The 12,669-nt window shown below is 39.1% G+C and overlaps 2 protein-coding genes across 16 annotated transcripts; both read right to left on the bottom strand.

Annotated features, from left to right (window-relative positions):
- Window positions 1-1,575: 1,575 nt before the first annotated feature.
- On the bottom strand, window positions 1,576-6,890 carry LOC104756635 (SCY1-like protein 2 A). 9 transcript variants are annotated; one of them, XR_015586899.1, is made up of 14 exons: window positions 5,998-6,692; window positions 5,797-5,901; window positions 5,595-5,702; window positions 5,321-5,503; window positions 5,068-5,194; window positions 4,905-4,966; window positions 4,723-4,809; window positions 4,528-4,614; window positions 4,086-4,199; window positions 3,626-3,749; window positions 3,381-3,443; window positions 3,114-3,275; window positions 2,853-2,971; window positions 1,576-2,747 (listed from the first exon to the last, which is right to left on the bottom strand). XR_015586899.1 is itself a non-coding variant. In XM_010479255.3 (14 exons), the coding sequence occupies exons 1-14, from the start codon at window positions 6,487-6,489 to the stop codon at window positions 1,844-1,846; spliced, it is 2,742 nt and encodes a 913-aa protein (XP_010477557.1). In that variant the 5' UTR covers window positions 6,490-6,890; the 3' UTR covers window positions 1,576-1,843. The 9 variants fall into 9 exon arrangements, 8 of the variants coding, with proteins under 8 accessions (XP_010477557.1, XP_087351653.1, XP_087351651.1 ...); XM_010479255.3 differs by having other exon boundaries at window positions 3,621-3,749; window positions 5,998-6,890; XM_087495527.1 differs by having other exon boundaries at window positions 3,621-3,749; window positions 4,939-4,966; window positions 5,998-6,721.
- On the bottom strand, window positions 6,677-12,669 carry LOC104756636 (vacuolar sorting protein 3). 7 transcript variants are annotated; one of them, XR_015586897.1, is made up of 15 exons: window positions 11,329-12,660; window positions 10,952-11,227; window positions 10,559-10,755; window positions 10,308-10,449; window positions 10,097-10,170; window positions 9,501-9,776; window positions 9,307-9,416; window positions 8,855-8,903; window positions 8,487-8,763; window positions 8,243-8,298; window positions 8,009-8,077; window positions 7,806-7,917; window positions 7,618-7,707; window positions 7,199-7,369; window positions 6,677-7,115 (listed from the first exon to the last, which is right to left on the bottom strand). XR_015586897.1 is itself a non-coding variant. In XM_010479256.3 (14 exons), the coding sequence occupies exons 1-14, from the start codon at window positions 12,388-12,390 to the stop codon at window positions 7,023-7,025; spliced, it is 2,943 nt and encodes a 980-aa protein (XP_010477558.1). In that variant the 5' UTR covers window positions 12,391-12,669; the 3' UTR covers window positions 6,677-7,022. The 7 variants fall into 7 exon arrangements, 1 of the variants encoding a protein (XP_010477558.1); XR_015586896.1 differs by having other exon boundaries at window positions 9,344-9,416; XR_015586898.1 differs by having other exon boundaries at window positions 9,344-9,409.

Below are 12,669 nucleotides of genomic sequence, written 5' to 3'. Positions count from 1 at the left end.
ATTTACATAAAAGGGTGGTGAATGCAGTTCACATAGTCGATACTTCAAACTTACGGAACCGATTACGTATCATTCCTCCATAAGCTTTAGTTTAAACATCGCCCTTCTCAACTTTTCTTGGCACGCATTTCCCAATTCCTCCATTTGTAACTGAACAGATCGAATATCATATATAAAAAAATAATAGATCATATATATTGCCTTGGATACAACGTAGAAATAAACCTATGCTATGGAATAAATACGCCTATTTATATATTTACGTATTTCCAATTTATAAATAAATAATGGTTGAGAATCTATGGAAATAATTTGTAGAGTTAGACATTTAGATTCTAATTTGTGCCAAAGCAAATGAACAAATATATATATATAACAATTTTTATCGTTGAAATCAGCAGCGACTGTCAATCTTAAGCGACTGCATCATTAAAAAAATTCTCTCCTGTCTCAGTCGTAGCTACTTGCCGCCAAACAGGGCTATAAAGCATCAATTCTTGGATAATTTTCTTTCAGCTACTTCACAACAACCATCTCTTAGTTAAAAAATTTAACTTGAATTTAGACCTTGTTTTTTTTTTTTTTTTAAACTAAATTATGAATCATAAGACGCATTCAAAATGACCAGCCTCTCAACTCAAGCGATAAAAAGAAAATAATATATTAGTTCTCGTTGAGGTTTGGTTTCAAACAGTCAGAATCAGATGTCCAACTCTGTGAACAGTTTCAACCTAACCAAACTATAGGGCTAACACGTATTGAGTTATATGAAATTCAGTGCAATGCTCAAACGTAGAATATCAAATGAGCATGAACAAGAAATGCCATACTTGTAATTAGATAAATTTCTAGCCTAATGAATTTGAAGCATGTGATGGAACAGCATAATGGCTTGTAAGATAATGTTTTATAACTTATAAGCTTCGTGTACGACTTGTCTAAAAGCACAACCGAAGCCGAAAAGTGTGGTACTCTGATCTTCCACAAAATGCAAGATTTGGTGCCACGATGAAAAAAAAAAATTACATTGGTAAGCTCTGAGCTCCCTCTGATTAAGAGCTGCACCCATATTTTTGAGAACTTTTCTTTTGAGATCCTTCATGGGTCGTTAATTCATCAAAAATTTATTAATATTCTTTTCCATAACATGATAGATTGATAAAATGGGTACGAAACTAATAGACTGAAAGAGCGTGAAGTTAACCTTAAAGAAAAGAAACAACAGACGTTTTCTATCCGAGCTTGCATAAGAGGGATAGACAAGTTTGTGAACATAGTTGTTTGGTTGGAGAAAAATCTGACCATATAATATTAGGCTTATATGGAATTTAAAGATTGTAAAACACAATCCATATTGGATGAAATAAATCTTTTAAACGAACGAAAACGACCCCTCAAATTTTTATATTGTTCATCTTTATGAAACGGAAGAACGTGTGAAACTGAAACGAAACTGTAAGATTTAAGTCATAAATGACACGTGCTGATTTAAATTGATTGTTGAGATGGACATGAGTCCTCTCGGAGAGTTGGCATCTTTCATAGTATAGATTGTCACTGCACAGAAAAACTCGATTGAACATATAATATGGCTCTTTGATCAAATACTGACGAATGACGATAGTGGAGTTACTAACGAAAACGATTTACAGAGACCTATAGATGTGATGTGTATATAAAATATATGGTGGAATTTTAATCCCAAGAATCAACAAAACATCTCCACTTCTGGTAAAATGTTTCTTTTGTGTGCCTCACTAACACGCTACCCACTCTGCACATGCCTCTGGCTGGTTTCAGGAACTGTCATTTTAGTCAACCCAATGTCTCGACCTAGGTTCCATCACAACAGATCCAACAGTGATGGCTGCTCGGTTCGTTGCTGTTTCGAACCACTTGGCTTTGAGGTAGATGTCCCACTTCTACCCGTTCCCCTTCCTCTTCCTCTTCCCACAGCTATTGAAGGCGGTGGTGCGAGTTTCATTGCAGCTTGCTCGGTTTTGCTTGAATTGAATATGGAACTGATGTCTGCTGGCGGCTTCTGGTTACTGTATGAACTATTTCCAAAAGACGGCATTCCTTGGTTCTGATTCTGAATCCCTAAAGAGTTCATAGGATCTGGGTTACTTGCGCTGATACCCAAACCTTCTTGTTGTGATTTCATAGAAGAGAGTGAGGCATTGCCAAAGGCCCAGAAGTCGTTGTTAGCTGTCTGAAACAGCCTACCGTCTGTTAAATTGTTACTCAAACCAGAACCACTGTTGCTAACTGGAGGTTGAGTGGCAGTACTGTTGTGGAAACTCCCAGAAGTAATGGAAGTACCGTTGGGCCGTGGTGGCCAGTTAGCAAACGGGTCTAGTTCATCAAAACTTGGAGTTGATGATGGTCCTGCTGGGTTTAGCCGTGTCTCATCATTAGCTGGCTGAGAGGTGACATTGGAAGATTGTCTTGGAGGCCACTCTAGGTCAACTGGAGGGCATGTTGTTGGTACTGTGGTTTGGTTCAATGGCTGTGACTGAACTGTAGTTTTGTTAAACTGAGAGTTTACTGGTCCAGGAAGATCTCTTGAAGCTGAACTTTTGGCCGGGAGGGCCCAGTCTTCATCCCATGCAGGACTGTTCTTTGCTGCCGAAGCAACCTTCTCAATTTTTTGGGTTGGTGTTTGAAAGTGAAGTCCATCCGCGCCTGGTTTTACTTCTGGGACTCCAGAATCATTTATAGTAACTCCTCTTTTTTCCTCTATTTTCCTGTTCCGGGATAGATAAACCAGATGTTAGAAACAGTAACAACAGTATGCAGTTGTAAGGGGAATAAGGACTTGGAAACAGGGACCGGATTGCTCGGAGGCATACCTGAGAATATCCTTGATAAATAGCATATATTTGGCAAACTGTTGGACATTCAATTGTTGGGCAGTGAGAAGCGGTATAATCAGGGGAAGCACGTGTTCTGAGGTGAACTCAACTCCATACTAGAGAGAAATGATGGAGATAGTATTATAAGGGACGTAGTTATGTTATAACTTATAAGCTACGCGCAGATATAAAGCGGGAAAGTTAAGATGTTCAAACTTCAATAAATATTGAGAAAAGTAAGCTGTACGTTCTGCCTACCTGCTTGAGAATTGCATTTGCAACTGCAAGAGTACACATAAGGGTAGGTGCAGAACGATCAACCGCAGTGCAGCGTTGAATTGTTTGCAGAATTTCAGTAACAGCGAGTTTATCAAGCGTTTGAACCAGCTCTGCTAAGCAAAGCAAAGCATTTACTCTAACCTGCACCACATGCACGTTATACTCAAAATTTTGTTTAGAAGATCGAGCTCTTCATTTGTCGATGTTAAAAAGGCACACAAACTGAAATCAAGGCTAACAACATACGGCAGCAACTGTGGTTTTGAGAGCCAAGCCATGAACACGCGGCAAAATTGCTTGCCTTACAACCTGCAAAAACAAGTTGGAAAAAAAGTAAGAACCAAACAAACTCGCCCACTGCAGAACAAAAATTAAAATGCATGTGACACTAAGCTTGTGTAATCCACAAATCAACCCTGAAGCTTAAATCGTCCATTCCAATAAAACTAATCCAATAAATATAAAATACAAAGCATCAAGCACCACCTGACCATCGAGTTGTTTAGCAACAGATGTAGATCTTTTCAGAACTTCCTCCTGTATTCGGACATCGTTGTCGTTGTATGCTCGGAGAAGCAAAGGGAGGACATGTGATACAAGATGCTCTGCATTAGTCTACAAATATAAAACAGACTGCATTAGTCTACAAATATAAAACAGACTAGTAAGAGATCTGAGGACGTAAGATAAGAAAAGAATAAGGAGAAGTGATTCCATTTTAAGCATATTTAGAATTGGAGTAGAGATACAAATAGCAGATAGGAATAGAAGTCACGAGAGAAATATGCAGCTCTAAGAAAATTGAAGGTCGTGTATCGGTTTTAAAGTTTAAGTAATGATACTTTACACATTAATTACTATCCATTGTGTCAAATCAGTAGAACTTAGCAGACACATGCAGGGATCGAATACATAATTCCAGTGATGCATACATATTGGTTGGACACTTACCTTGTTAACTATAAGCTCTGCACGCTTTACAAGCAAAAGTAAGGTGTCACCCGTAGCAGTACTCAAAACAGGAACAAGGGCTGGGAGCGTTGTCAATTCAAAGTCATTCTTGTCCTGCAAATTATAATTTAAGGTTTCAAGTATTCATTAAAACATGAGTAAAGATTCAAAAAAAAATCCTTGTTAAAGGTCAATGCGAAGCAACTTCCAAGTTTTAGCAAACGACAGGTTGATAAATAGGCGGTATCTATTTGTGCAATCACCATTTGTACAACTGAAAAGAGGACGTCTAAAATATATGTGCGTGTGACAGGTCATAGGACACAAGAAAAACAAATTTTATCTAGAAACTGCTGGTATCTGTAAATCTCAAACAAATACTAGGAAAGAAACATATGGATCTGATCGACTAAATGTAAATACCCAAGATCAGAAATAGCACCTGAGACTCTGCTATAGTTAGAACCATGGGAAGAATCACAGGCTGCATAACCAAATTTCTAAGTTCAGCACAAAGAGGCGGAAGGACCTGCTCCACAAAACCTGGTATGATTAGTTGTTACTAAGCAAATCACTTGAGCAACTGACTGTTTTCTGTTAAGTAACAGAATACGGGAAGAAGCCAGAACGTGACTACCTTATACCGCAATACACGTGAATCAAAATCTTTCCACATATCTGATAATGCTTTTAAGAACTCAGACTTCTGCATGTTGTCTCTTTCCTGCAATAGATTAAAAAAAGCCCCAAATGATTATATATTTCCCACTATCTAAATGATGTCTGTCTGAAACGATAACTGAAAACTTATGCACATACAAGCATATGATCAAGAAAACGGAGGGCACGTAACCTAGTATCACTCCGGAAAAAATTAGATCCTGCAGGTGAAAGTTCAAGTCCAAGATGTAAGCGCACAAACAATGAGGTAAAGCTTGTCACAAGAAACAATGAAACCCCTATGAAGAACAGGTATTCCTACCTGTGAAATCTAATGCTGTTGGTCTAAAGGACTCGTTCATTGACAGCATCCGTTGCAAATCAGATACCAAGTCTGAGGGTATAGATGAGAAAGTTTCATTTGTTAAATAGTTCAACGTGTTCATGTACTGCAACAAATTTGCAAGGTAACCATGATCAGCGATGGAAAGAACAGATACTATACTACTTCATAGCAAAAAATATGAAAATACATCTAAAACGGAAAACTAGCGAGCTTGAGGTTTTAGCATTACCATCTTGACATTGTTATTGCAATCAAACAATGGTTTCCGTGCCACTAAATGATAGGCAAGGCATCCGAAACTAAAAATATCTGAAGAAACTCCAGCTGAAGGAGTTTTGCTCCGCACCAATTCAGGTGCGGTATAATTTAAAGATGGTTGGAGTGGCAGAATTGAGTCCTCAACATCATATTCCTGCACAGATCCATCCATATCAAAATTTTATCTAGTTGCAAAAACATTGTACGACAATCTAGTAACTGATCATGAGTTTTTAAGTACCCACAGAGTAGTGAAACGATTGCATGTTATCCAAATTCCCATCCTGTGATTCTGAAATAGCAAAGCCAAATCCGGCAAGCTTCCAGGAACCACCCGAGGTAATAAAAACATTCTGCAATGAAAAATTAAAGATCCACAGATAAATCACAACAGCTCCAAAGAGAGATGAATAAGTATACAGAGTACATAAATATTGAAAAAACAACCTCGGGAGATACAGCACGATGAATGAGATGAGCATTATTATGGAGAAAGTTCAATGTCTCAGCCATTTGAAGAAGACCATGCTTCACCTCCAACAAGCTCATCTCCTGCAACAAACACAATTATAGTATAACTATCTTCAATTTTTGTTTTCACTCAATTGCTCAAATTCGAAGTTGAATCATCACATGTAATTAACGCACCATGGACTTAAGATCTTTAGGAACGTTATCAACATTTTCCACATTCCCAAGCGCGTTAGCCACAGAGGCGAAGAGCGGCTCCGTAACCATAGCCATAGCATTCTTATTCTCATCAAGCGCCTGAACCACATGAACCACACCGGGATGTCTAAGCCGAACCAGCTTCCCAGCATCAGCACGAATCAAATCGAGAAACGCGTCTTCGGCAGCTTTAGATAATCCAGCCCTAGAACGAGCCTCAGACAAGGCGCGCTTATCAAGCACCCAGACGCAAACGGTTGGATACTGCTGAGGACGCGTGGAGTCACGTGCCTTGGCTGAGTAAAGCTTCCAGGCGAAGCCAGGACCACCGGAACCGATCTGATTGAGAAGCTCGTAGTCTTGAAGAGGCTTTGGACCTGTAACCTCCTGTACTGTGGTTTGTACCCTCTTCTCAATCACCGCAGCGGTTTTAGCCAGTGCTTGCGTCAGCGTTCTCATATTTATCGACATTTTTTTTTCTCCTTCCCCCGAATTTTTGAAACTGTCGCTTCAACCGGTGATCGGCGATATACGATTCGACGTATGTATGCTCTGATGGAAGAAGGTGAAAGCAGAAACCTGAAATTGAAGATTGTCTTCTTCCCCCTGACCCCTCCTCTCTTTCGCGAGACTCGTCTGTTTGATATTTCTTCGTATCTTTTTTTTTTTTTTTTAATTATTTATTAATTTCCGTTTATTAGCCAAAATGGTCCTTCGTCTTACATAAATTCATATATTACTGTCACAATGGAAAAAAAAAGCCTATTTGAACATGAAGAATTCGAGTCGAGAGATGAGCTTCATGAAGCTATGGCAATCGAATGCAGATCTTTGTGTTCTTCATTATCTTGTATCAAGCTCACAGTAGCACCACAACCACAACTTTTAAGCTAGCGGAACTGAGTGAGCTGCTGTTTGTGTACTGTACAGGCTCTGTGTTTGTGAGAGGTTAGAGGTCAAGTGAAAAAAACGTGATTGTTGCGGAAGAAGAGGAGCGTCTTCTGCTACCGGTTTACTAACCAACCGGGTTTTATCAGAACATCTCGCTTGAAGTCACGGCCTGTTACTGACTTTGATTCACCCAAGCGTCGATAACACTGGGAAGAAGAACAGCAACAAATGTACCCTCTGAGAAAAGAAACGTGCAAGAAAGATACAAAGGAATCATAATTATACTAACCTTGTAACAGACAATGGTATCATCAGGGTACATAGCAAATAGCTTAGTTCCTAGGCGGGCATAGCAGGAATCACAGAGGCTCTCATCATTTATCTGCATGTGACGTGATCTTTCTTCTAATCTTGCTAACCTCGAGTCTACATCCAATGCACGTGAGATATTGTGTACGATCTGTAACAATTGACTTAAGATCATTCAGACAATAATGCTATACCCACACCACATATACAGATCGCAGGAACTTGAAACTCAGTAACAAATTCTGATTACTTTATCAATATTATATTATCCATGGCACATTTGACAACTAAAACACAATATTACTCCACCCCTGTCCTTCCCAGAAAAAAAAAGTTATCTACTGGCAACAGTAGCAAATATACAATACACGAAACTGTGTAGGGATTGTGAATATTTACCTGGCCTTGACGATGATGATGAACCCGAGCCCTCAGCATTCTCAAAATTGTATCTGATGCCAGTTTTAAGGGCATATCAGGAGACAATTTCTGCAAACGAAAACATGATGATATCAGCTTTATCATCAAACAACCAAATGAAAAAGCTATAGGATAAAAGGCAATATCAACGTCCTGGGATTTCTTACTTCCAGAACTTGCAAAGGATCAAGTGATTCCCCGTGGTTGTGGAGGAGGCGAACAGCAGCCTTAAACATAGGCTCTTTACCATTTTGAGGATCCAGGTACATATCAAGTAACCTAAGATCAACTTTAGGGATTTAACAAGGAGAAGAGCAAATCGTGGGATGATATTCACAATACAGCGATGAAATGAAGGAAAAGAACCTACTGCATGAATGCATCTGGTCTTCCAATCTCTACACAATATTGCTCTGCAGCTGCACAATCCTCAAGCTTCCTGGCGCCCACCACAGAACATCTTATCAGTAACCACACATTCAAATTTACAATAAACTATATTTGCTCACTTCATAAGCTCTCAAAATCTTTGGTTTCCAGAACAATCAGATAGACAATTTAATTTTGTTCTTTATAACTTCTTGGAGTATTAAACTGAACTTACAAAGCAAGAATTTGGAGGACCAATGTCTCCTGCCCTATCCTTCGGTATAGGATTGCCTATAAAAAAACAACAAAAAAAAACTAAATTTAGTCAAATCGGTAAAACAACACATAATTTTGACAGTACAAATTTCATTGAACAATCATCGGTGCACCATCAGAACCATGAAGCATCCTAGGATACACCTAAATTACACTTTTATAGAACCATTCAAAACCGAATGAAACAGATTTGACAGACGAACCTTTTCCAACCACAGTTCTGATCCTTCTACCAATTCCAAGATTTCTTCGGGATCATATAGATCTGAAGACTGCAAGAAGGTCTGCAATCTTTCTCGTACATCACTTTCAAACAAAGAAATACTTCCAACATTACAATCATGTGCCTCTCTGCCTCCACCATCAGATTCATTTTGAACTTCAACACACTCAAGTGCTGATCTGGCAAGTGAGAGAGCATATGATGTATGCAGCTGCGGGTCAGTGTAGTCTCTTTCCTCAATCAACCATTGGAAGTACCTGGCCAGTATATAAAGTCAGTAAGAAAAACACTTTGGTGGAACTTCCTCTTACTAGTTACTACTTACTAGTATGCGTTCAGTAACTATACCTCTGTATGATTTCAACCTTTTTGGGATCAATAGCTTGGATAACTTTCTCTGCACGAAGATTAAGAAACACATACACTCACATCTATCAAATTTTTAGTATTCATCCATTATACATAAAATGTCATATGCCAAGACACTCAATAATCCAAAGTCAACAAAAAAAAACAAAAAAAAAACTCAAGTTAATGGAACATATGCCTATTCTAACTCTGATCTTACCTATATTGATGAACAGAACACTAGATACATGAGAATATATGCACAGACAAAATTATGTTATCTTGAACCTAAAGCAGCCGTAGACTCCTTGCATTAAATTAGTCATCTCACAGATTTCAGCTAAGCCATTATTCATCAATACGAGTCCAGGATGATAGATCACAATTCGAAACCTAAGAAACAGTTGGCAAAGGTTTCTAAAAGAACGAATAGAGATCATCATCTGACTCACAATCAAACACAAATGTTCTGTTAACCCTGATTCCCACCTGGCGAAAGCTCTTCTGTCCTTTTATCTGACGTCAAGACTTGGATAGCAAACAATGGGTTTATATCTGAAATCTAAAAATGATACATCCACAATCATCAATTATAATCTTGTAAAAAGTCACAACAACTTGGAGTTGTATCATATATATGTCATACCCAACTAAGATGCTGCAATGCCAGTTCTGGATCACAGGGTTCCTCAAGAATTCTGGCTGCTTCTGCGGCAGCAGCCTCTTTACCAGATAACCGAATGAGCTCATTTTCATGTAAATAAGGCACCAAGTCATCTGAGTCTTGCCATAGACCAGATGTATAATTCTTCGTAAAGAGACGCCAAATAGCAAGAGCCTTTTCACTCACCCCCTTACTTGCATAGAGAAATGCAAGTGTCCGTAAGTGTCCAGATTCAGTTAGAAGACTCTCCAACTCCTCCTGCATTGTCCACACAAGTTGTAAAGTCCTCCCTCAAGCAACATTCTGACAACACGCTCTTCGTTTTTCTATGCATTGTATTTCTAAGGATTCAGAAATTTGTAATTTCCTCATCATACATCCACATGAATCCTACAGTACTACAGTTAATATTATCTAATTAACAGCGTTTCGGTGTAATTTGCTGGGAGGAAAGTCAGCATCTTAAAATGAGTGTCATTGATCTACTGCTTTTGAATACAGTGGTTTACTAAACTGACACACACCTAAATGATTAAAAGACTGGGACTATGGTCCAAGTACAATGCATACAAACGTACCTAGTCTACTAGGCACTGAAAATTTGTCTTCATCTCTTTTTTAACCAATCTCTAGCTGTCTTTCTTAAGTAGTTCTGTCAAAGAATAGATTTCCAAATTACAGTTTTCTTATATCTTTCAGTTATTAGTTTGTTGTGGTGCCATCTATCGAGTTGATGCTATGCAAATATGTACAGTACATGCGTAATTTATCTTCACAGGAAACACATACCACAACACAGTTATTATCGGAAGATGCAAGATTCTCCATATCTTCAACACGGTTTAATGCTCTATAAAGAAGCATTAGAAGCGTGTCGATTCCCTCCCTTACTGGGTGAGTTAAGTCCTTCTCACGTGATATCTCGAGGTACCTTTCGCAACAGATAACATCATTATATTCCAATTCACACTTCAGAGAACAGGGATATACTACAAAAGCTGTAGAAGAAAACAAGATACATAAAAGAGTAATTGTATCACCTGGTAATGTTTTTAATTGCTAAATCCAGTAAATCAGCTCTACTAGGGGGATTTGAGAAAAACTCTTCGTCAACCGGAGTGTCCATTCCTGCTTTTCTTAGAAAATTGGCTCTCTGGATGGCCATCAGCCCATTATCTACAACATCTTCGAAAGGAGCAGGGGGAGGATGCAGTCCCCAGTATCTGTTTCTTGGAACCTGAAAGCAAATAAAAACCTTAGTAAAGCAGAGTGCAGCTGGACAAGACTTGAGATATCATAAAGATCTGGTTCGCTACAAGTCAGACAATGCCTTTAGTGACGAAAGTAGAGAATTGTGGTGATTAAGCAGTCAATTTTTAGAAACAACTTAATAGTAATTTACTATAAACCAGCTGCCAGGGAAAATTATATACCACCAAAGACCAGCGATTAGGATCCCGCATGATAAAAGGAAAAACTTCAGAAGGTTCCATTTTTTCAGACTTCAAAAATTGATTCACAGCTTCCTCAAAGCGCAAATCGAAAAGCAGCAGATACCCTATTTGAGCATGAAGAAACGAAAGCATGTCTTTCGAAATTTCCCCCTGTGAGTCAAGCTCTTCCACCAAGGAGATGGCTTCTCTGTATCTCTTTTTCCTCAAAAGGTCTTTAATCTGTTCTTCATAAGGCACTCTCCGATAAAAAAGAAGCTGAACACACACAATGAAAAGAGTCAACAGAAAAATCATGAAGTTTCATCAATAAAGATAGACTCGAGAGAAATGAAGATAGCTATTATCAGGATAAACACCTTTGACAAGGAAGTGACAGCCAAAAGGTTTCCATCTCCTGCCTCATCTGCGGCAAAAAGTGAAGGCCCGCATCCTTCAGTACCAAAACTAACTGATTGAACACAAGCACCCGACTTCTTCTGATGTATTTCCATTTTCCCATCTCCGACAGTCACCAAATAGAAAGACAACTCTCCAACAGAATCAGGCCTCCTTCGAAACACAAGGCTCCCTCCAATAGGCTGACCATTAGTATCCACAACAACTCCAACATTGTCAACCAACAACAACACCTTCCACTCTTTACAAAGCAATTTAAGCAGCGGGGGGCCAGACACATCAGGCAACGTGAAAATCACCCCACTCTGACCAGTAACACAAGAGATCAAACTATAACCTTTAACAGTCCCCGCAATAACATAATCATCAAGCCAAACCAAAGTTTTGATCCCACCAATTCCAAGAATCTCTTTCAAAACAACAAAGGAACAACTCAACTCTTCTTTATCATCACACTGAAGTTCAATCAGCAACATTCTCTCACCAATGGCAACAGCGAAAACATAATGACCTTGATGGACTCGCTCATGTCCAAAGTCCTTACCTTTAACATCATTCACACGATTCCCAGCGCCAAGCAACTGAAGAAACTTCTTACTGGAGCTAGAATCACTCGAAACCTCAGAAGGCAACAAGTCAGTACTCGAAGAGTCACGTCCTCTCACTCTCTTAGCAACCACATTGATCCCTTTCAATAAACCACCCAATCTCTTAGCAGGTTGAGATAGAAGCGAATCTACCAAGAACAAGTAACCATTACAAAGCGCTAGAATTTTGCCTCTTTCCTCTCCAAGCACAAAAACAGACTCAACGGGAGAAGCGCTCAGATATACACTTGCGAGACGCGTGACGATATTAGTCGAAGTATCGAGAGAGAGGAGAATAAGAGATCCAGAGAAGGTTCCTAAGTAGACTAGGGTTTGAGAATCAGAGACAGGGGAGAGTGATAAAGCTCGGATCTTATCATCACCGCCGAGATCAAAACGAGCAGTAAGCTCCACAACGGACCGAGATTTAGCCATGAAGTAAACCAGGTACACTTATAGTAACCGGATTTGAGAAGAAAGAGAAACGGCGATTGAGAAACTCCGGCGATCAGAGTCAGTCCGGCCTTACCGGAGAAGCCAAAGACAAAAAAACAGAGTCAAGACACGTTCGAGTTCCCTATTTTGACTTAAAACATTACACAGCTTTCCCTTTGTTATCATCAAACCAGAAACGACGCCGTTTACTCGGTATAAAACGGCGTCGTTTATGTTCAATCTTTTTTTTTTTTTTGAACATCTGAATTTGTTTGTTAC

The sequence above is a fragment of the Camelina sativa genome, chromosome 17 (genome assembly GCF_030686135.1).
Source record: "Camelina sativa cultivar CO46 ecotype springtype chromosome 17, ASM3068613v1".
In the NCBI taxonomy this organism is placed as follows: domain Eukaryota; kingdom Viridiplantae; phylum Streptophyta; class Magnoliopsida; order Brassicales; family Brassicaceae; genus Camelina; species Camelina sativa.
Note: the sequence above shows the minus strand (reverse complement) of the source record. Positions and strands in the feature narration are given on the sequence as shown.